Below are 25258 nucleotides of genomic sequence, written 5' to 3'. Positions count from 1 at the left end.
ATGGCTGCTGAAAAGGGTCTTGAAAGAACTTGTCTTGTGAGCAAGAGGGACACCAAGAAGTACTCCTTGGCCCTAGACAGGTAACACAACTTTGTTTCCTTCACTGACATTTCTTGTCAGAGCAATATGAGATCACCAATCTGCCAACCGGCTGCAGGAGCCAAAGTCTGGAGAGTTTCACCATGTATACATTTTACTACTTTCAAAATGCTTTGCTCAATTTTTTTCTTCCTAAACTTTCTTATTAGATATTTGAAGCATTTACTAGACAGCAGTCTGATGTGTCTGTGTCTGTGATGGATTGAACCAATCTACTGTTGAAGCAAGTGTCTCTTGCTATGTATTTTATAAGCTTAGTAGATTTATTGTAGGATGCAAAACCTCATGGATTATTCTGCAATTTTAGGCTGTATTATAATTGTGCTATTGACACTGTGTTTGGCTCAAGGCTCCTTCATGCTTGAATGTCTAAATTATCCATTTGGTTTGAAAGAAAGGAGAGGCTTTATTCTTGTGGATAGTCTGTTTGGCTTAGAGTTAATGTACCTCTTGTATGCTAGAGGTCCAGTGAGTAAATGTTTGCTTGAGTGAGGAAAGATCCTCTGAAAACATGAGATACTGTATATGGGGTTAAAAAAAGAGTATAAATGTCTATCAAAAAGAGTTTTGCAGTTTAACCTTTTTTCGTTCTTCCTCTTGACTCAGACTAGCAAGTATTTTTAAAAGAAAATAGCTGCTCAGTTACAGCTTAGCACCTCTTGACATTTCCATTATCTCATTGGTTTTCAGGTTATTTATTGCTTGGCTCTCTTAAAACATGTGGGACAGAAACTTGGCGTAAACACTGTCAGTTCAAATGGAAATCTGTCTCTTCATGTTCTTATACTGGGGTCAGTGCCATCGTATTTTAGTCATTTGAACGTCTGGGTTATTATTTAAATGTTATTTCATGGCTCCATAAATATAGATGGCACTGTCCAAAATGACTTCTGTGGTAATATTTATATTTCAAAAAGATCCCATAAGATTCTGCAGTTCCTTTTAGTTATTGAAGACAGTGGCTTTTTTAAAGTTTGCAATTTTGTGCACACAGCTTCAGCGCTTGAGTCCTTTGGCCCCTTGCAACCTCTGGACACAAAGGACAACGCTGGGCAAACCCATTATATGGTCCCCTGAGACAAGGACAGTTGTTAGGTTGCCTTGTGAGGAAGCATTTTTTCCCCTGGATCACTGGTAATGGGGAATATCCCTGCTAAGCATAAGGGTAGGATGCACACTGGGGGCAAGAATCCCTGGCAGCTGAGTGTCCCATCTGAGAGCTGGCATACCTTCCGGAGTCAATTTTTTTCTGATAATTATTTCTTAATTTAGGATTGAAATTAGTTGGGGTGAATTGCTGCAGCAATTGCAAATGTTGGACTGATGCTGCAGCTATATGCAACAGCCCCTGAGCTGGAGGGCTGGTCCCAGGAGGGCTCTACAGTGCTGGTTCTGAGGTGGCTGAATGATGGAGGTGGTAGCACAGCTCTCCAAAATGAAGAGGACTTGTCATCCAGCCATGTGGCTTTTGTGCTGCTTCTCCATTTTGCTTTTTCTGCCAGATGAAATTTGATTAACTGCACAATTTAATTACTCTGTTCCAGAAATAACCAGAAATGGGGGCTGAGAGCCTGAGTCTCCCTCCTGTTGGAAAGAGCTGGTAGCACAGGGGAAGCCCTTGCCTTGCTTCCCATTGCACCCAGCAGCTTGGGATGCCAGCCCAGTGACCCAGGGTGCCAACCCAGTGACCCAAGGTGGCCCATGAGCCACAGCCAGCCCATGAGGGGGTGCAGCCCTCTGGGCCTGGGCTCACAGAGCAGCTGCCTTAAGGCAATAGTAGCAATAGGCTCATCTTAGCCTTTGGTATAAATTACCACATTTTTCTGTCCCCCATGTGTAGCTTTAATGAGCAGCTCTAATGCTTTCAACAGATTTTATTTTGCACACAGATTGCCTATTTCCTTGCCATCCCTCAGCCTATTTCTTTTCAATAAATGCCATCATTACAATACACTGGGAACAAAACTAGTTTTATCTTGACCACGTGAGTAGGAAGCCTGAAAGCTGACCCCTTTCCCTGCACTCACAGTTGTGGAGGAGAGTGTTTTGCACACGTCAGACCTGTCTGACATGTGCAAAACTTGTCAAAACATGTCAAACTTGAAATGCTTAAAAGGGGGTGGGCTTCAACTGAGCCCTTTGAAAGTCAGATCAGTTGTAGGTCTATAGTACAATTCACATTGGGAAGGACCTTAAGAATGTCTCTGTCCAACCAAGAGATTGAATAATGTTGCTCAGGGCTGTCTCCAGTGTAGTCTTTAAAAAAGTCTCTCAGGATAGAAACTCCACAACCTTTCTGGGCAATCTGCTTCAATAGGGTATTAACTTCACAATTTTTTTTTCCTCATATTCAATCAGAACTTGTTTCCGTTTATGACCAATGACCTTATCCTTCCTCCATGTAGAGCAATAAAGCTCCATCTTCTCAATAGCCTCCTCAGGAATACTGGCAGGTTGCATCACAAAAAGTCCAGTCCCCCCAGAAGTGCTCCAGCCTTTAATTATCCAGGTCACCCTCTGCTGAACCTCTGCTGAACTGCTTTACTGACCCTTCCTGTGCTAAGGACCCCAAAGCTGGACATGGCATTGTAGATATGGTCGCACAAATCTGTCTGTCCCAGGTGCAGGACTTCCTGTTTGTTCTTGTGAAGTTAGACAGCTCCTGTTGAGTTCTTCCTCCAGGCTCTTTATGGCAGCCTTGCCCTCCAGTCTATCAGCTGCACCTCCAGGTTGGCATCATCTGCCAACGTGATCAGGGTGCCCTACACCTCCTGCTCCAGGAAACAGAGGGAGGCATTGCACAGGATGGGTCTCAGGACAGGACACCACTTCCCACCAGACCTGAGGAAGGTTATGAACCATAATGGTTACAGGGTCTGAAGCTGAGCACTCAGAATCTCCTGCTTCATGCAAAACATCTTGTCCATAAGCATATAGCATCTGTCCTTAAATTAGGTGTGAGCTAGGTCTCTGAGATAGTTTTGTATGGCCTTTTCACAGTCAATGGTGGTATTAAAAGAGAATAAGTTCTTCTAATGACTAATCATTCATATTCTATTTTTTTCCTATTTGTTATCACCTATATAGGGATCTAGATAACCCTTTACCACAGTCTAGGTAATGGCTTGACCAAATTCCTCAAGTTTCCATGAATGAAGACAGGCAAGGGTATTTTTATTTCTTGCTGGCAACATATCACTGTAATATTGACCAGAAATATTCAATATCCCACTTCATAAATCAGTGGATTTGCATCTGATTGTGCCAGCTATGCTATGAGCTAGATTTTGGGTTAATCCAGCATGGATTTCTTATTATGTTCTTTATCTGTCTTTATGTTGAGATTTTGAATACTGTCACACAAGTGAAAATCAAGGCTTTAAGTCTCAAAGTTTTGGTTTTTATTTTGTCACTGAGACAAGAGATAAGGCAGAGAAAAACCCAGGTGTGGGCAATGCTGATAGCAGGAAAGTTGTGTGGAAATGTTAGGGTTTGTCTTCATGCAAAAGTTTTAAACATAGGGCATTTACCTGTAGATTTTCTTGTCTATAGGCCTTGGACTCCTAATTGGTTCCTGTCTGCCAGGCTCATACCAGCAAGCAAAAAGTTTGAAATGAACCTGGGAGATGATTTCTTCAGGTGAAGAGTGATTTTCTATAGCAAGCACATAAGAAATATTTTGTTCTTTTTCTCCTTTCCTGAAGGTGATATGAAAACTCTTACGAGATCAATGAGTCCTCATCAAATACAGGCTTTCCACCACTCCTTTTCCTTTACAGAATCAATGCTCAGGAAGATGAGAGGTGTTTCTTGTGATCTCTGGACTGTTTTAGCTGATGTCTCCTTTGTGTGGGCCTGCCAGCTGGCCCAGTAGCACACAGTAAGTGGGCAGACTCAGCAAACCCAAACCCAGTGCCTTTGTCCCGCTGCAGGTGACACCAGGACCCTGCAGAATGGGCTGTGTCTTCCCAGTACTGGCCAAATGCCATCTCCATTATGCCCAATTCAGTTTCATCTCAGAAAGAAAATTAGAACCAGGGTGGCAAGATATACGAAACAGAAATTAAATAGCTAGGGCATCAGCTCAGAAAATTGATGGTTCAGAGGTATAACAATGATACACAAAATCATGAATGATGTGAGGCAGGTAAGCAGGGAACAGTCAGTCATTTCTAACAGTATTAGAACTAATTAAAATAGCAGACAGACAGCTCCAGAGTGACAAAAAACACGTTATTTTTACACACATCATAATGAAACTGTGGAACTCAATACTTTCAAGCCAGCTGGGTTTGTGGAATAAAGATCTGTAAAGAGATGTTGGACAGGAGCTCTGGTTCACAACTGGGGAGCAGTGACTCTCTGGGAGTGTTCCTCTTTGGTACTTTGACCTCATGTATTCCTTTATGTTCATGACAGAATTTGAATACTTGGCTACATGTACCTCTGGTCTGTCTCCAGGCAGGTGTTGTTATAGTGTTATGTAGAAGGAAAACTCTTGACAATACATTTATGCATACAGGGCCAGACCCTCAAAATGAGGCACATAAGATAACTAAGGCATGAATTCCTATTCACTGGACATCTAAATGTATGCAAATGTATAAATATTTGCCTTTATTTTGTGCCCACAGTAAGGAAAAGGAGAAACTGGACAGCCAGCTTATTAACAATGTCTTAAATGCCTTGAAAATATTCAAGATTGGTACATCAATTGAAATCAGAATGGTGCCAGCATAAGGGAGGTGACTATGGCTTTGATAAATTTTTCTCTGAAGGTAGTTTTATTATCCTTTCAGGCACCAGAAAATTACTATTTTCCCTCATGAAGGAGATGATCTCCCGTGGAAAGCTCAGTGATTCCACATTTCCTCTTGTGACTGGGGAACTCATAATGGTCTAGGAGGATAGCAATTATTCCCAGAAGCCTGCAGATCATGGCACCCAGCAGATCAAGTGAAAATAAACAGAAAGGAAGTTGTAATAAAAAGCTATTGCTAATGATTTGTGTGAAATCTGCAATATATATTAATATTTTCTGCTTCCCCCTTCTGGGCATGACTCAGTAGGAGCCTTTCAGTGACATTCCCCTGACTATCTTTTTTACAAAGAAAAGAGAATTTAAAAAGGAGAAAAGATTATTTTTTAATCTGTGACTCTGCAATATGCTGGCACAGAGACCTGAAGCTCAAAGGCTACATCTTGCTCTAAAACACTGTGAAGGAGTTTCTGGTCTAACAGAGCTGATCTTTGCACCTTAAGCTTTTGATTCACACTTTTATAAAACTGCCTCCTAGATTCTTAGATTCTTTTAATTAGTGGCAGGCAGCTTTTGAAAGAGAAAAATAATGGTTACATACAGGAGCTGGCAGGAGTTTTCCCAACTCATCAGGCCAGATGCTGTTCTGCAAGTTCAAAGGGAGCAGTGAATGCTCACCACCTCTGGCAACCGGGGCACTTTTATTTAGGTACCCTTTAGACAGAAAAATGTGGCATTTGTCTCTGTTTGCTTTTGCATCTGTCCAGCAAGATCTGGGGACAGAGCTTTCCTGCCCCTCAGTGATGCCCTGAGGCTTTGTTAGTTGACAGAGAGACTGAAAGACAAAAAACAAAAGCGAGTGAGATCACAGAGCGACCTATTTTGTTAACAACAAGGAAAGGACTTGGTGGCTCAGAACATGCAGTGGTAATTTTGGCATTCCTGCCTGAGAGGCTGTTGAGCTGATCGTGACTCATGTCATTAAGATGATTTTAATGTTCAATGCCAGCTGATGAAAATTGAGGTAAGGGGAAATTAATTTTACACGCAAACGATAGAAAAGCATTGGAAGTTAACTCCAGAGAGAGATCATGAGAAAGAAAACCTTGCCTGCCCTGATCTCCAGGGGAGAGTGAGAGAACTACAGCATTTTATTCAGCCATCTGGAAGGAATTAATTTGTGGTACCTTCTGTGTCTAATTCATCAGTAAAATATTGTACAAAAATGACACAGTGCACATAAGGAACCCGTAAATGTAGAACTAAAGGACTGGAGAAGGACTGGCTGGTGGGGACCCCAGCTGCCAGATGGGCAGCCCTTTCCCTAGACAGTCCAACTCCTATTTGTTTGTTGATGTGAGGAAAATAAAGGAAAATGCTGACAAAAGGACTAAGAAAATTCCCTGTCTCCAAGCATCAGCCATTAAATGTGACCAGTTGCTCTTTGACACAAGCTCCTCACGTACAGGGGGAATCAGTCACCTCCACTGAGCAAACAGAGACCACCTGCTAACCTGGCTGGGAAACAGGCTGACTCAGGGGGATGTGGCACCCTTGGAACATCTCAGTATTTACAGAACCAAATCCACACTGATTATCTGCACTTGCAGGGCTCGGCTGCCAAGGTGGGTCAGCTCTTCTTTCACCAGTACCTCTGTGATGTTTGTGAACATGAAAGGCCAAGGCATCGGCTCTGCAGGTGCCTTCTCCTCTTGCCCACCGGTGTGGGGCATCTGGCAGGACTTCAAACCTGCTGAGCAGCTGCAGCCCCCTCAGGCCACCCAAAAATAGCAGCTGGAAAAAGCTTGTGATTTCAGTACGGTTTTTTTTCTGGACATTGCCTACTGCAGGGTGGCAGCCACTAGCTGATTTCTTTCCAGTGAGATTTTAGGCATCTTGACACTTCTATAAACAGTGCAGAAATACTTGAGAAAGTCACCAGGATTCATGTTACTTCCTGGAGCACAGGTTTCCTTCAGCTGAAGAAACACTTCTTCCTAGTCCCAGAGGAAAGTCTGAAGTCAAAATGGGAAAAAGCCACTGTTATTACTGGGGCAACTAAACCCAGCCCCACATCCTGTCCCCAGGCTAATTTCAGACTTGAAAAAAAGCAGTGGAGTTTGCTGTGTTCCTGGGTACCCCTGCACACACAGACCTCAAACACCACATGGTTGTAGGGACTGTGTGCATGTGCATCCTGGCAAAATTCACCCTCTGGTGCCACAGCCTCAGTGCACTCATCACATCAGGAGCAGCTCTGGCAACAAGTGTTGTATTGGGAGAGACAGAATGGTTTTAAGTCCCCCTGGGAGGGGGTTTAGAGGTTTGTTTGGTTTTTTTTTTCTGCAATTTGGGCTCTTTTCTGTTGAGAGATAAGGAGAAGGGAACATCCTTGCTCAGCAAACCACCTTGGGGCCTCGCAGGGGGAATCTCTTGGTTGCTCTACTGAGAGCACCAGACATTGTGGTCACCAGGAGCTCCCACAGTTGCTGTGCAATGAGCTTGGCCCTGAACCTCTCCACTCCCACCCTGAATTTCCTGTGCAGGAACCCTGAGAGGCACAATACTGAGGGTTTGTGGCAGAGCAGTTGGCTGAAAAATCACTTTGTGTTGGAGCAATGCTTGAAGAGCCACTTCTGCTGGACTTCTCACCTTACCATGAACTCAGTGGCACAAAGGGATCTACCTGTACTAGGGGTTATATGTACTATGGAGAATTGATTTCTTTGATTTTTAAATACCTTTGAGATTTTTTGGCGAACATTTTCTATGCTCAGATTCTTCTGAAATATTGGTAGATTTTGTACATATGTGGAAATTTGAGATAAAATAGTTCTGTGTGCAAAGAGAGGAAAGAAATATCTTCAGCTGATTATATTTAAGAAAAAGAAGTTTGGGGTGTTTTCTTCACTAGTCTTCCTGACAAAGCTGCTGGGAATAAAATCCTGATTTTTTTAGTAGAATTTTCTTCATGTTGTGCTGAACTTGGTAGCTATTTGCATGAGGTACATTTTTTTTAAAGTCATGTCATGTGCGTGAGATACACAGCCTAAGAAATCCACCCTGTGCTTCATAAACTGCTAAATGATGTAGGAGAGCCCAAAGAGCTGGGAAACACAGCCAGAACACTCATTTCATGTGCAGCTCCCTCCCACAGAGCCTTGCTTGTGTGAGCAAGCCTCTTCTGTGACCTGCTCTGCTGTTCCCAATGCTGCTTTTATCCTTTGAAAGCATTAATTACATCATTTCTGGGGCTGGAGGCCCAGATGCCTGAATAACCAGGGTTTTTCTTTTTTAACCTTCCCTTTCTTTCTATCCCAAAGGATGAGCTGGCTTCAGAAGAATTCAAATGAAGAGAGGCAGCAGCAGGAAGCAGAAGTTACAGGAGCTAATCCAGCATATCACTGTCACAGCTACTCCCAGGCCTATGAGAACAGAAAAAGGGAGCAGCATCAAGCCAGGAGGAAGCTCTGTGTAGCAGCAGTAATTTGCACCTTCTTCATGATTGCTGAGATAACAGGGAAGTATGTGTGTTCAAAAAGAGCCCAGTCTGGTGCCCAGCACAGCCACAGCCTTGCCTGGAGTGCTCTCTGACTGCAGGGACCATGCTGACAGGGATGACTAAATAACTCTCCTCTGGTCATTGAAAGAATTGTGGGGAGGAGAGGGTTTAAGTGAAATTATCAAAATATCTCATATATTCATTCAAGGATTTCAGCTGGGCAGGAATACAAAGATCAGTTAATGGTCTGAACTGTTCTTCCAGGTCTTTAAGCTTGACTGATGCATGTCTTAGTATCACAAAGATTTTCTAATAAATTGAGTTATATTCATTTTAAAAGATTAAAAGATTTTACCTATTTATCCAGGCCAATGAGACCTCAGCTGTAGGATCTGAAAATAGCAGTAGGATCTGAAAATAAATGCAAGAGTCTTTTCAAAATCCAGGGAAATCCAGGGCCAGATTCGCCATCTGTTTTTCCGCAGCTAAGTCAATGTATTTATATCAGGGCACGTTTATCTTTTAAATTGGCCTGCTGGTGTGCCTCTGGATCAATGGAAGATTATTCCCCTACCTAATTAGCTTTCACTTCTGGACCCACCCTACAACATCCAACATAAGTATTTGGCTTGCTCATAGAGTATTGGCTTTCATTTTGTCTCACTGCTCTGCTCTCTCCATGGATTCTGGGATATTTATATCCACCTGATAGCTCCTGGCTCTTTAATTTGCCCTTCCCTGCAGTGAGCTGAGGTAAGGGAGGCATGGGGAATCCCACAGACTTTTGCCATATGTGTTCCAGCCGATGTAACAAAACTCAGCCAGGAAAGCCTCTGAAACCCATATTTTCCCAGCTCAGACATCTCTGGAGCCCCGTGAAAACGAAACAGAAAGGCTTTGTCTTCCTCTCAAGTGAGAAGTGGAGGCACTGAAAGAGTTGCTGCATTTCTGCCTTCTTCTCTGGCTACCAAAGCCAGCAGGGATTTCTCTGGCTCTTCCCTCCCCTGTGCTCCCTCTGCATGGAGCCCTGGTGTTTGTAGGTCACGTGCATTTCCCCCATGAAAACCAGGGCATGCTGCTAATCCCCATGCAGTAATTTCCAGTGCCAGAAGTAATGCATTATTAACAAAACCATGTAATCAGTAGGCTTAAGTTTGGTGAGTGTGGCTGTGCTAGAGGGTAATTGGAAGGACAGATGATCTGTTAACTAAATGTTTCGTTTTGCTTAATGAATCATGCAGCTTTTCTGCAGTGACAGCTTAGTAACAGGCTTGAAGACCGTTTTGCTTCAGACCATTAAACTTTGACAAACCAGTTATTAACTGCAGTTACAGACAGCTCTCTGTGGAGATTTTTGTAATTATGAACCATACATTTAATATTTTTAATCATTAGGCAAGACTGCTGTGCCTGATGATTGACCATTGAGTGACTGACAATTTCTACTGCTTGTGGTCTATAAATCTATAAACACCCATTATAGGGAATGGTAAGTCTTAAAGGCCACTTGTTGGGAGTATTGATAAAAAGCTGTAAAAGCCTTTAACTATGATTTTAACTATGATTTTACTCCTGAAGGTAAAGAGTATCTTCCCCTCCCATCCTTGCCCTCTGAGGGCAAACAGCTTCTGTGGGCATTTTTCTGCTAAACAGAAGAAACAAAACATCTCAGAGAGGTTGAAAAGTTGTGCTTCTTTGAATGCCTAGGTCTTTCAGTGATATTTTTTTCTCAAACCATCTGTGCTGGTCATTACTGCTTTCCCAAATGGGGCAGTTCTGGTTGACACATACACCACCAAATCTCTTTGAAAGACAATTACCTTCTGTTCTTCTGAGGCAGATCCATCACAGTCTCCATAGATCTGGAGGTTTCAGTCAGACCAGTACTACCCAGTGTGGATCCCAGATATGAAAGTGCTTTCCAATGATTTTTGGGGGTTAAGGACCAAATGGATTTCAAGGCACTTCCCCTTGGGCAGAAGAAAGAGAGACGAACACTGCATGTGGTCTCATGTCAGAGCAGGACAGAAAAACTTGAACAGTGAGACAAGCTGCTAAGTTAAACAGACTGAGATCTCTGAAGAACCCAAGGCATTAGTTATGCCAGCAATACATAAAATAATAATTTGCAAACATTTTCAAAGGCCAGCAGCAAGCTTTTGAGATGATGTCCCACAGAACATGGAAACAGAGTATATAAAATGCAATAGGGTTTTGCCCACAGCTTGTGATCTACATATTTGTTTGCTGAATGCCTGGGTTATTAACATTTGGGCACTGCCAGACAAGCCTTCTTCCCCCTGCTAAGCAGAACTGCCTCCCTCTTGAGATACAGTTACCCTGAAAACAGTGAAAGTCTAAGAGATGTGCGAGACCAAAAAGTATGTGTGCATTTACACTTGAGCATGTGCTGGGAAATACGTATTCTGATGAAAGTTTCATTTTACCACAAGGAATTAGATGCCCCCAAATTCTGCAGCCATGCTTCCTCCCTTTTGGAAAGTGACTTAGAGCAAAATTCTGCACTGAAGAAAACTTATGGTGTTAGGTATTCTAATCTAAAATAACCATACAGGAGGAAATGAAACAGACAGTCCATCCTGCTGGCATGAAAATGCTCCAGCTATAAGGAAACAAGAGATATATCTACATGTCCTTTTGGCAGTGGTATGCTGCCAAAGATTTGAATGAGGCATTTTATGATGTTTTTCAGGATTCATTAATTCTCATACAGGTACTGGTCAGGAGAAATGAGTGAGCTGAAATTAATGAAATGACTGAAGAATGGAAATGCATTGCCAAATGCAGAAACTCGGTGTTTTGGATCTGTTATTTCACATGTCTACTGTTACATTTGCACTTTGATGAAAAGATTCCCCTGCTGTAATGTGTTGAAGGACAGTGTCCTGGCTGGGATCCTTGTCTTCTCCTGCAGCCACCAGGAGCTGGGGCAGTTTAATGCAAGCTTCCAATTAATTTGGATTTGCCTTTAGCCCTGAGATATGGTTAGAAGAATTTGGCAAAATTATGATATTTGGCTTACTGAATAAAAGAAATGCGAATGAAAATGACCTAAAATGATTTTAATTTGGTGGGGCTTTTTCTTTCAGAATCCACATAAATCCAAACCCCACAGAGTAAAATGATATTCAGCCACATTTTTTGAGCTCTAGCAGGAAAGTTAAGTCATGCATTACAGATTCAAAAGATAGATTGGTCCTGAGAACAGAACATTTTTCTCTCTGCTCTCACTGAAATGGTTGATTGTTTATCAGAGTTCTTCTACTGGGATCTTTCCATGTATTCCTGTTTTAGTGTCGCCTGTGACAAATAAACAGCCAGACAGCAGGAAGAACATGCATATTTTCCTGTAACAAATAGGAAATTAATCCCATAAGCTAGGTCTCTGAACTGTTGCACATACATAAAACTATCAGTGTTCTGTGAAAAGATTGTGAGAGGATACTGGAAATGTGATTCCAAATACGGAATTTCACAAAAAATATGGCTTTTCACAAAAAAAAAAAATTGATATTAAAATAGTCAAACAGTACAGTAGTAATGTAACTACAGAACTAATGTATCACAACTCTTACTGTTCTAAGGTCTCTCTCTAAGAAATTTGACTTATGTGTTTCTATTAATCCATCCCTTTCACTGCACCAATGAGGTGCAAAATGAAATTATCTTTGAAGAGGTTTGGGTCTTGTGTATGATGACTGAAAATCGAGCTTTGCCTTTGATTCTCAGCAGAGCAGGTCTGAGTTGGGTCTGGCTGGCTCAGCCCTGTGAGCAGAGCCGTGAGCCAGGCGGGCGTTTCCCACAGGTGGGCAGATCGCCGGGAGCCTGGCCGTGCTCGGCGACGCCGCGCACATCCTGGTGGACCTCACAAGCTTCCTCATCAGCCTCTTCTCGCTGTGGCTCACCTCCAGGCCTCCCACCAAACAGTTCACCTTCGGCTGGCACCGAGCAGGTAGCAAACATGTCATATTATGAACGAGGGGAATGGGCAAAGGAAGTTATCATAGCCAGGGGTGGAGAACATGCTGAGGTCCAGCACGGGTCTGCAGGCATTTAGAGACAGTGCACTAATGCTCCCACAGCTCTCAGGACACAAATCACAGTAAACCAGTGAATTTTAAAGAAGCAAAGAGTCACCCCTTATCTAAAAGCATGTCTTTCAGTTCATTATTTACCATAGTTTTGGGCTGGTGCTAACTTTGAAATAACAGCAACTTCTCTCAGTGACTTGAGTGTATGGAGGACTGAGCTCTCAAATTGTTATGAAACAAGTTTCTATAAAAGCAACAAGAACCATAAAAATTAGGGTTTGCTCCATTTCTAAAGCAAACAATTAAATTATTTTTAAAAGTTCACAATGTTACATTTGTAGAAAAGTAAGATCTTTTAACATTTTCTTGATTCTCTCCTTTCATATCTCTTTATCACTGTTGGTTTTTATCAGATGCCAACAGGTTTTTAAAGTACTCTGTCCTTGACCTAAACCAAAAATTTTACAGATGATACCTAACACCAAAAGCCTGACAATCAAACATGAGTCTTTTTACAAAAGACAGGACACTAGCAAAGTACTAACCATGAGAATAATTTTCTGGGAGTGTGAGTCTGTTCAAGATTTAGACACCTAAATATCAATGCCTACATGCACAGGAGCACCTTTAAGCACCTTTAAGGGTCCAATTCTCTGATACATTCAACAGAAATCCTGGCTCCATTCAGCCTCCTAAATGTGGAAATCCAGTGTTACATCCCTAGGGTGTCAGAGGCTTATGCATGGGAATGGCAGCTGAGCTGTTGCACAAGATCCACAGGATCCTGCACAAGGTGCCAAGCACAAAATCAGGGCCTGTCAAATGTGACCAGAAACTCATAGCTAAGAAACCAGTAAGTGTTCCCAGTCAGCCAGTGCAGAAGGGAGCTGTGTCAGTCACCATTAATTTGATATCCACTGTCCACAGAGGGAGCTTAGACACTTAGGTAATGCCTACAGGTAGGCAATTTAGTTGTCTCTGTCTGAAAATAAGTCTCATGTTGGGTGTCTCAGAGCTCAGTTTTGTTGCTTTTATATAATTTATTTGTGCCATTTGAAATCCAGTTGCCACTCTGGAAGTCTATGGGTCAATCATACACCTTGTGTCAAGCCATGCATGGAGGTGTTAGTGTACCTCAAATGACTCCAGACACCTGTGCACCAGAACCACGGACTCAGATGATAAATGCTTCAAGGATGTTCAGTACCAAAGTCCAGAAACAGCTTCTGACTCAGATGTCCATAGGCCAGGGTTGGTTGTAGCTGCAGAGAGTACCAGGGAAGGCATATGCCCCACTCATGCTGCCTTTCTGCAGCTCCCTAAGTGCATTCTACCAGCTCTGCTGGAAACAGGCTGCTGGGTGAGTGGAGGTTCAGTATGGCCCAAGCATGGCTGGCATTACATAGACAGCACACATGTGAATTTTGCAGCCTTAGTAAACTATTACTTAACATCAGTTGATCTACCTTTACTTTTCATGTTTATTATCTCTTATCCTGGGGGGAAAAAAGTGAAAGAGAGATGTCTCTTGATGACATAGGCAGGTTCAGTCACTTCATGTAACTTCATCCTGAGTCTGAACTGAATTATTTTTATTTTGTCATTGCAATGCAGAACTTCAAAATCAATCCTTTATTGCCCTTTTTATCCTGGTAGCAAAAAGAGCCTTGCATCAAATGTTGGAAGCTATTTAATTGCATTCCATGATTGTTATCCTGTTTCTTGCTTATTTTCCCAGCTATATTCTCAGTTTAATATGCAGGTGGTCATCTTAATAGAGTAGCTGAGGGCAGTCAGGTGGCAAAGTCACTCTTCACTGACTACCAAGGTCCTGCAGGTGCAGCCCTCCATGACACTGGAAGATGTTTCTTCACTGCTTCTCTCAGACTGATAGATATTGTCATGAAAAGACTCTTCACGGCAGTGCTCAGGTTTAGCCATCTGAATGCCTCCTGCCCTCCGTGCCAAAGCAGTGCAGCTACTTTCACAAACACAGAAACACAATATTGAATAAGATTGATAGTGTGAGCCAAACTATTTTCAGATACAAAACCTCTCTTGCACCTTAATTTTCCTCAGCTGTACTCAGAGATTCCCACAAAATCCTTCACTACTGTTTGCTGTGCTCTGCTAGTGCTAGTAGTTCTGAAAAAAAGAAACTGAGAACATCTCGAGTGAAGTATTTAGTGCTGCTGAACTGATCTGTAAGCTTAACTAAACTTTTGCCAAGATACCCCGTTGAAAATTAATATGTAAAGATGACCACTAACATGTTCTGTTACTGAAGATATGCAGAAATCCACACAGGTGGATATGTGTGTTCACAAGGGCTGCTTTCATGCCAGTGATGGCACAGCCATCAACACCTTCAGCTGGGCCAAGTTTGCAGGAGTTCAACCTGCAACTTATGGAAAACAATTGTTTCTATCTACTTTTAAGCAAAACTAGATTCCCCTGTCAGTGGGAAATTATTATTTATGATTTATTATTTATTATTTTCCAGTTTTAGGCAAAACAGTTATTTGATAAGCTTTTGCAGCCTGCAAAAGAGGGGATCCCCATAAAATTATATAAAAAATCATAAGCTGTTTTAATGGATTGTCTGTGGAGGTCTGTGCAAATGTGTTCTGGCTGTCTACTGCCTTTCACTTTACTGTGAGCTTGCATTTTCTCTGGTATTGTCTCAGTTGTTCTCATTTACCCATTCAAGTCACATGGCAATTACTAGTCCCATATCCTATTAAAAGCATGCTGCACGTTCATATGCACTTCCCCAGACCTCTCCTATAACAGTGCAATAAAAGCTGGCCTTGGGGGCTGGATTTATTTGAGCTCAACTCAAAGCCAATAGAGACAAAATTAAATTTTGCTACCCCGGGGAAAAAATAACTTCTTTTGTTCTCATCACAGCTGGTGACACAAAAATGACTTTGTGGCATTGGCAGAATGAGTTCCAGGATAAGTTTTCCTGACAGGACCTCGTTTGGAGCTGCTACTGTCTTTCTGAAAGGTGAAGTGGTGAGAGGTGTGCAGAAACAGGGGAGGCTGTGCCTCTCTCCTTCCTCCAAAGCTCTGCTCCTGCGATGAAGATGATCTTGTTGGGAGAGGAGGGCTGGTCTTTATGGGTTTCACACCACAGTCAGGGCCAGGCAAACTCCTTTTGCTCCTCCCAGAACTCCCCGAATGATCTTTTACATCTCTCCAGATGTAAAAGAATTTCTTAGAATGTTGCATGAACTCAGCACTGGAAAAGGGACAAAAGTAAGAGCAGGTAGAAGAGATTGGGCCACCACATGCACGAGGTTACCCTGGATAGCCCCTGGATTTGCTGTGATCAGAAAGGAGGTTGGCCCATTCTTTGGGAGCTTTAGGGCTGCCAGCATGCAAGAAGCAGCTCTCCTGGCTATAAAGCTCATACACCTGGAACCATTATCATCAACCTCTTAAAAATTTTTTGCATTCCTATTCTGACTGTTAAAATCAGATTTTTTTTCATTCCTAGAAATTCTGGGAGCTTTGATGTCTATGCTAATAGTTTGGATGGTGACTGGTGTGTTGATATATCTGGCTTGCATGAGGCTGATACACCCGGACTACGATATTGATGCTGCAGTGATGCTCATTACCTCTGCTTGTGCTGTGCTCACCAACATCCTGTAAGTTATTTTGTTCTCCTCTCATATGACATTTGAACCTTGAACCTGCTGCTGTAATTTAAAAAACTATAGAGAGATAATGGCCTCAAAAATATTAAGTGTTTATGAGCTCCATGGGGATATGGAAAGGGGTCAAGGAGAGAGGTCCTGCTTCTCATTGGAAGTTGCAGTTGCTCTCCTCCTTTCTGTTAGCTGCCACACTGGGAAGGGAAATTATAAATCTACAAACCTCAGGAAAAGATTATTCTCCATCTCACTTTTTACTAGATGTCAGAATATTAAGGAACTCTATAGAAAATGGGACCTCATTAATTACTCCATTCACAGACTTTCTTGATTATGCAAATCACTGAAAACCTAGGAACTGTCTGCTCAGCCACCTCTGCATTTCTACTTAATGTGTCAGATTTTACTTTTCAGCATCCAGAAGTGACAGGGGTGGTGATGTGTATGGCCTCACTGCTTTCAGAGATGCAGTAAATCCTCTGATATTTCCAGCTTTACATCTCTTGCAGGCTGAGCCTGATTCTGCACCAGACTGGCCAAGGGCACAGCCACGGGGCACAAGCCAGGGAAGGCACGCCAGCCCCTCTGGAAAAGCCAGCTCTGAGCAATGCCAGCCTGCAGGCAGCCTTCGTGCATACCATGGGAGATCTATTCCAGAGTATTAGTGTGCTAATTAGTGCACTTATCATCTTCTTTAAGGTTGGTTTTATTAGTTCATACGCCTGCCTTGCAATCAAGGGTAAGTGCTATTTTCACAGCGTTGTGACACTAGGTACTATGTAAATATTTCCTCTGTCTTAATCACACACGGTGTAATTTTATTAAAGAGAATTATTCTTGGGAACTGAAATAACTGTTGAGAGTGTAACCCTTGCTTCTTGTTGTTTCAACTGGATACTTTGGTGTCCTCCCCTTTCTTCATCTGTAGCACCTTCATTCCCTGCACTGAGGCTCCCTAGCTGGTGAAGGGGGCCAGCACTCATTTTGTACTAGATGAGCTCATTCTGTGCTAGATGAATGGAATTTATTATTCTTTCATGCTTATTAAAAATGACAATAACCAACAATAATGATATTAACAAAGTGGTGTGTTCATTTTTTTCTAGCCACAGTACAAAATAGCCGACCCAATCTGCACATTTGTGTTTTCCATCTTTGTTTTGGCAACTACCATCACGATTTTAAGGGATATTTTAACTCTGTTAATGGAAGGTAGGACCTCATTCCAGAATCAGTACACTTGCATTTTGATTTTTTTTCTGTTGCTTTCTCCATAATGCTTATATATGTTGGAAAAAAGTATAATAGCACATTTCTGTATCAGTTTCCAATATTCTCATACTTCTGATCATGCTTTAAACCTACTTCTAATTTTAATCAAAATTGTTTTCTACCATTACATTAGGTTTACACATATATCAGTTTTTGCAAAAACCTTTGTGTTGGTATTTTGCTAATGAGCTCTGAGTTGCTTTTGTTTGCCGTACGTGTCACCCCTTTGGCATACGAGATGCCTACTCACCTTTTTCATTGTGTATTTCTTTAACCATGTGAAATATAAGGCTTTGCAAAAAAAAAGTGTTTTGACTGTGCTTTGAACTGTGTCTGTGAAATAGGCTGAGTGCAAGGGACAGAAGTTTAAAAGATTTTTAGTCACATGAGTCCAGAAAAGCAAGCTGTTGGAGCTTTCCAGTTGCATTCCAGTGCATGGGAATAGACAATTCTCAGCACAGCAGCAGCAAGAAGAGCCAGGCTTAGCAATATTTAATCCTGTCAGCTATGGGCCTGAATACTTGATTTGCAAGGCCAAATGACTTGAGCAGTCACAGATGCATGGTTTTGCCCTACTCACATTGAATAATATAATGCAACACCTTTCTCAGTTGTAAAGATATGAGGATTAAAGGAAAAAAGTAGCTCTGAAAGTGCAGGATTTGAATGGGTACTCAGTGTGACTGCCTGCATGGCTATTTCTTCTCTCTTTCACTTGCACCTACTGCTGTTTCAAGAAATAAAATATCTGTTAAAAAATAAAAATAAAATATCTTTTTTAAAATATTTTTACAGAAGTTTCATTGGAAGGCTGGTTTGCTTTAGTGATTGTGAGATAGAGATACTTCCATGTAGAAGTGTACCTAGGCAAGAGCATGGCCACTGACTGTAATTTGGCTGCCAAAATAGCAGATCTCTTGGTTATTGAAAAAAAATTAAAAATCCAACTACCAGGAAGGGAGAGCAACCCCTGACACGTGGAGTCTCTTTCTTAAAGCAGTGACCCAGCTTCTGAAGGCAGTGCTGACATGCCAATATCAGCAGTGCTCTGTTCCTCTCTGCACCAAGCCCACTGTCCTTGGGAACTCTCTGGGGAGTGCCCTATCTCCTAAGTAGAAAATTCTGCCCAAAATTTTCTGAAAAGAAATTGGATGCTGGAGCTGCTGTTTCAGGTTACTGATCCAAGTGGAGCATGATGAGTTCATGCTGTTCACGTGGGCATGGAGATGCACTCACAAAAGATGTTGGTGCAAAACTGTGGCATGATCTGGCTAAACAGCTCACTCCCCTATGTAAACTGAGCATTCTGACTGTCCCCTAAAACATGCACAAGTCTCAACCTTCCATGGAGAAGTTTAAACCAAGGGATAAGATTATATAGCACAGTGAACTCCAAAATAGATGGGCTTTCCAAAGCACTGAATACTTTTATAAAAATGATGCATCAAAGTGAATAAGGGTTCATGATTCATTTTCCTCTATTGATCACAATTCTTATCCCTTAAAAATATTGTTTTTCTATAAATTTCTCCTTTTCAGGAACATCAAAAGGATTTGCTTATGATGCTGTAAAAGCAAGAATTTTAACAGTTGAAAAAGTGGAGTCTGTTCACGACCTTCATCTTTGGTCTCTGACAATGAATCAAACTGCTCTCTCTGCTCACATTGCCACAGGTCAGTAAATTTCTGTAAGCAGGGAGTAACTATTCAGCTGCTGTCTAGCAAAGGTCAATCTTTCTTGATTAGGTTTAAGCTGACTGTATATCTGTTGCTTGTTAAAAAAAATCATCATAATTTTGTTGGAAAAATAAAATCAACAATGATAACAAGCAAAGCTCTGAGATCCTCCTCCCAGAAACCTTGTCTAAACAACAGGGACCTCTACCTAGCTCAAAACTTGGAAACTGTAGAGGCTGTGGGACAATGAAGTAAATGACAAGATATTTAAAATAAATTTAAAAATTAGACTCAAACTGGATTTTTATCACAATTTTGTCAAACTTGAAAACTGTTATCTCTACAAGAAAGTCTTGCAGGGCCAATATGCATTTCTGATGTATCTGCAAGAGTAAAACAATCTTTAAAAATAGATGGAGTTTAGAGGTAGCTCCAGTTGATCTTTTATCTATTATTTTAAATTGTAGTTCTTATCCCAATTGACAAACTGTCCACAACTCAGGTCAATTTTCTTATCTGTCTGCAAGTTTTTATGTATTAAGAAAAAAAAGCCAGCTGTGTTTGGCCAAGGACAGGGCTAGAGGTGAAGTCTTCCATGGAGTCCCCATTTTCCAAAAGCAGAGGGTCTATCAACCACCCAAATCACTTGGCACTGCTGCTACTCCCTGACTGGATGTGCTAATCTTTATTAAGCATTTCTGCTTTCCTCCACTCTTCTGCCAAACTGAATTTCTATGGTGATTACTTAACTTAGCTTAACTCTTGCCAAAATTGCATATTCTGACCACATTTGAATGAGCAAAGGTTTGATGACATGGAGGCTCCTGAAAGGAAGATAAAAAGGACAAGAAACACTTTTCAAACAAACTTCTTGTTAAAAGTTTCTACCATAGAAGTATCAATATCTATATTAGATATCAATGTCTATATTAGAAGAATACAATGAAGTATTATCAAAATGTATGTCTTGATTATTTTCTGCTTGCTATCTGTAGCAGACTCAACTGACAGCCAGAAGATTTTGAGAGACGTTACCCAAGCCCTGTTTGAGCAGTACAGCTTCCACTCCATCACCATCCAGATTGAATCAGGGGAGGATCAGAAACCAGACTGCATCTTCTGCCAAGAGCCCAGGGATTAAAGGGGGCAGTGTGCTATGTCAAATAACCATCACCCCTCTTACAGGTCAATGGAGTCTGTATGTGCTGGTTGAATGCAATTGATTAACAACAAATGGTAATTAGCTGACATAGCAAGCCCTGCCATTGCAAGCAGAGCATGGCTCTTTGTTGGTATCATCTGCCATGAGAGAACAAGTATTAAATCCAGCCATTTGCTAGATTGCCTGTCCATCAGCTGTTTCTTTCAATTACAAGAGAAATATCTAAATTATTCTTGACTAGGCCAGCAGATTTGCAGTAAAGCAACATTCAGAGTGACTGTCTGTAATTACAGGTAACAAAAAACTAATCAACCTTCAAATTACCAACAGACAAATTATCACAAGTGTAATGAAATGTGAGTTTGGTGTTAGCAAACCCAGCATTCACTCAGGATGAAAGAGAAATTTTAAATTACTACAAGAGTTGAAGAAATCCGGGGAAGTAAGTGCCGATGTTTTCCCGGCCTTCTGGCAGACACTCCTCTTCCTGCCTGCCAAGGGAAGTATCAGACAGGTACCATGGGTCACAAGAGAATGGATGTCAAGAGACAGGCTTACAAGAGAGCTCATTCCATTCACATTTGGCAAACAGCTCTTTGGTTTTTAGCTAGCCCTATTTATGTTTTCAGCTAGCCTTCAGGCAGACACTTCTCTGCCAGGCATAAGCATTCTGAACTATTTACCCACAACTTGAATAGTGCTGGACCATGATAAGTTATGAGAGAAGGTTTGAGGTGGATTTCTGTGTGTCCATGTCACAAGGTACCACTGAGTCACGACAGTAAAACAGACCAGGTGCTCTTAGAAAATGAAAAAATAATTAGGGCAAGGAAAAACTGGGACTCATTGTGAACATCCTGTCTGGTGTCACAGTTCAGAGTGGCCTGTGGGGTGTTACCCAGTGACACTACTTCCCCGAAGTTATGCCAGATAATTAAAAAACCCTTTGGCATATCACACACCCATTCATTGTAAAGGGAAGTGACATGCCTCTCCTTCAGGTAACTAATTCCACATTTCCTAACAAGATGTGAGTCATGGCTTCCCCAGCTGAGTGTTTCCACCAAAAACATCCCAAACTGCTGCTCGCTCGTTCCCACATTCCCCCTTCCTTTTCCCTGTGGGGGACTGGAGGAGAATTGGAGGCACAAAAGGGAAAGGTTATAGGTTGGGATAAGAACCATTTACTGGAAACAGCAATGAAGTAAGAAAATTAACAGTAACAGTAATTAGCAGCGATACCAATGACAGAGTAAATAAGAGGCAAATGTTTCATGTGTGAATTCCCACCCTGGCAATTCCCACCCTGCTGCCACACTACTGACTCCTTTCCCCATCCCTGGGAAATGATAGGAGGTGGTATAGAGTAACCTCCAGCTCCTGGCCGTGCCTCCTCCTGCCTGCTGCAAAAATTAACCCTGCCCTGGCCAGAACCAGGAGAATGTGTTAAATCATCCTCTTTTACATACCTGGCAATGCTTACAGCAGAACTGACAACAAGGAGTCAGGTCTTTCTGCAATCCCTCTCTTTTTGTCCAACCAACTGAATTAAACTCTCACCTCCTGGCAAAAGCAAGGGTTGCACTTCAAAATGCATGCTCCAGTGCTCCAAAAAACAGCTTCAGCTCTGCCCCTGGCACTAACAGTGCTTACCATGCAGAACTAGACATAATGTTTTCCCAATCCACACTTCTCTCTCCAACAGCTGTAGGGCTCACTTTACTAACAGGTTTGTTAGAACAAAATAAATTATGTGATACCAAGCGGTACTGACTTTTCAGACTGATAGATGGAAGGACCATTGTGTTATTAAGCTATAAACGGCCCTTGCTTTTTAGGAAATTCAGTTTTAGTAGCAATAGGTTCACATTAGTTTTCTCCTTTATCATTCTAAGGAGATTAGAATTTTTTTATTGGGGCTTTTGACTACAGATAAGGCATAACTACGTGATGATGGATTGATGTATTAAGCTGGCATTTGTTACCTGGTAGGGGGAACAAGAAATTATTCTGCTTAGTGGAAGATCTTACTCAGGTAAACCTCCCACTGAAATCAGATGAGGTATTAAAACAAAACACCCGCTAGGAATTTCATGAGTATCTCATTATTTATCAGCTTGAAAGAGCTGAGGCTATAGCAGTTATATTCAGTACAGTGATAAAGACAATTCTTGCCCTTCACAGCTGAAACTCCAGAAGATAAGACACAAATAAATCAAAGCACAGTAAGAAATTCTAAATGACGAAGTTCTCTTGTATTCCAGCCAGTTTCTCTGCTGGTATAATTTAGCATAGTTGCCTCCTTCCAAAGGCAGCTCAGCTGTGCTTGTCAGGTAACCTGAGTATTCTTTTCATTACTTAGAGAGGACAATTTAAGAGTGTGGCCTTCATATGAAAGAAAATGTCTTTCCCAGTGTTTGGAATAAAATGAGGACATAGACCTGAATATAATAGGGAATTCTGAGGAAGGGTTTTGTGTCAAGGACAGTGTAAAAGGTAACATGTGGGTGACAGAAATGACATATAGGACATAGATTCAGTTCTGAGATTAAGGCTGAGGTAGGGGAAAAGACCAGAATTTTGAGACCAAGAATGAATTTTGGAAAGGATTTAAATAGGCAAGTGATATGGTCCACTAAGAAAGTTAGGCTGAGTAGTTGAGCTGTGAAAAATCTGGATGGAAGCAACAAAAGAGGGGCTGGAGAAAAGAAGATTCAGTAGTCGGCACCAGGACTGCCGAGGCCATCCGGGAAATTAATTGAAAGGGAAAGTGGGAAAGTGTTTCATTGTGTTTTGGAAAAAGGAGAAGTGAAATATAGGGATGTAAGGAAAGGAGTTCATATGAAATAATGATCTGTAATGAAAGAGAGTGGGGGGGAAGTGGTAAAAAAGTTGTAAGTATGAGGTGAGGCAGCAGCTTCCATGCACAGTAGTGTAACCTGGGTATGTGAGTAGCAAAGGTCAGGGCAGGATTAGGGAGGCAGAGAAGTCTGGGTTTGTTAGCAGCAGTAAACATATTTCAAGCAAAAAGAATTTACCCACATGTCTTTAGCTAAAGCTAGAGACCTAAGGGAGTTTTACCTAAATATGATAGATTGAAGATGAATTTAGAGAAAATATTTTCTTGTAGTTATAAACATTGCTATAAGGAGCTGAATTTTTAATGTTCCTGCTATGCATATGCAAATGTAAATGAATGTAAAATGTATGTTTGTTCTTCATTCCTGTCTAGTCTGATCCTCAGGGTTATGATCTTGGTACAAGGTTGTCTTCAGAATAGTGTCTGACTGACTGGGGAGGATTTCTGCAGAAATGCTACTGAGATATGCAGAGGTCACAGACAATTTCTAGACTTGTCTACTTTTATTAACTTTACATCTTTTTGACTGTCAGAAGAAGAACTACACAAAAAATGACCAAAAATTGCTCTATCTAAATTATTCTTGGAACCACTGTGAAATGGAAAAGTGTTTCTCATGTAAGGGGCCTGTTTTCCATGCCTGACTGTTTTCTGATGGAGTTCAGTTCATATGGGCCAGTACAGATTTTACTGGGTAGTCCATACTGAAATTCTATGAACCTGCGTATACTCATTTTCCTGTAAATTTTAAGGTAGTCATTATGCAGCCTGTAAATTATGTATTTCTGTGATCCCCTAAAATACTCTCTCTTCTTCACTTTCCACAAGGATAAGGAGTTTGTAGAAATTCAAGACATTTTGGAGTAGAAATCTTGAAATAGTCAAATGCAAAGCTAAACTTTCCTCATTCAGCAGTGCAAAAAAGCTTAAAGTGCCAACAATGTGCTGAGATGACCACCAAGCACTGACAGAGTATTTATAGTTATTCAAACTGGGAACAGTTAAGGAACAAATCTATTATTATCACTAATAAAATAGTGTCTTACTGCAACTAAGGTCATAGACATAGTTCTGTGTTCTCCTGAGATGTTATTGTGAGAACTGTATATGAAATCAAGAATTATATTGTCCACTTAGTGTGAGAAATCACAACAGTAATTCGTCATCTCCAGAGGAAGGCAAACAGATAACCCTGTCCATGGCAGCCAGTGTCAAGAGGTTATATCAATTTTGTCTTGGAGCATTTTCTCCTCTGTTGTAAAGCTAGCATGCCCCAACACACATTCCCCAGTGCCTTCCCCTCAGCCAGAGCAGATACATTCTCCTTCCTTTTCCATTCCCTTTGACTATTGTTCCCTTCTTCTTTGCTCTTCTATTTTTCCCATTTCTCTTTTATCATCAATGCCCCTATTACCCACCTATTCAAATTTCTATGCCAACAAGTACTTGGAGCACATCCTTTCTAATTGCAACTCTTCCCATTCCTCTTCAACCTGTGTGGTTAGACAAAAGCTCCTCATAAAGAATCTGCCTTTTGCTCCATGTTTGTTGAAAATGTGGCATAATGATGCATCTTTTTTTCACAACAGGAGCTTAATAAAAACAAAGAGCAACAGCCATTCCAGCCATCACATATTAGCACATGTCCAGTACTGCTATATATTCACTTTACTATATGTACTAAAGTTATTTAGAATGTTCATAGCAAAAAAATTATCTGAACCATTTCCAGCTGAAGGTACTCTTTCATGTTCTCAAGCTTTCTGATAATCTCTTTCAGCTAAAAAAAAATAAAATCCTTTCTCACTTGAGTACACACAGTTCAAACAAGAAAGAAATTACAGACTTCCAGTTGCTTAACTGCCTCCTTTGACTTCTCTCTGCTTGGACTTTGTGTCAGACAGTCAGTGTCTAGCAAGAGTGCACTGCAGCAAAGGAAGTTTTGGACAGCAGCCCGGTGAGAGCAGTGTCTGGAACAGAAGCACAACAGAGGGTTTTTAACATGGTTGCTGGTGCACATTCAGGATTTTCCATCCCAGGTGTCGTGTTGATGAGAGACATGTCTGCTTTTCACTACAGTCTCAGGGTTTGACTTTCAATTTTTGAAAAAAGGATGAAAAGAAATGAAGGAACAGAAGCTAGAAGGGTTGTACTGTGAAACATTCCTGGTGGCAGCAGAGTCATTTTACCCCGTGGCTTGCAGTCTAACAGCA

The 25258-nt window shown here is 41.4% G+C and overlaps 1 protein-coding gene across 1 annotated transcript; it reads left to right on the top strand.

Moving 5' to 3' along the window:
* Positions 1-20164, top strand: SLC30A8 (solute carrier family 30 member 8; the record flags this gene model as incomplete). Its single annotated transcript, XM_084206349.1, has 8 exons — positions 1-80; positions 8182-8386; positions 12195-12333; positions 15915-16068; positions 16584-16773; positions 17181-17286; positions 18886-19020; positions 20019-20164. The coding sequence occupies 8 exons, from the start codon at positions 1-3 to the stop codon at positions 20162-20164; spliced, it is 1155 nt and encodes a 384-aa protein (XP_084062475.1).
* Between the last annotated feature and the right edge of the window lie 5094 nt (positions 20165-25258).

Source organism: Fringilla coelebs (assembly GCF_963513975.1).
Source record: "Fringilla coelebs genome assembly, chromosome: 1".
NCBI classification, from domain to species: Eukaryota; Metazoa; Chordata; class Aves; order Passeriformes; family Fringillidae; genus Fringilla; species Fringilla coelebs.
This window is presented reverse-complemented; position numbering and strand designations above follow the sequence as displayed.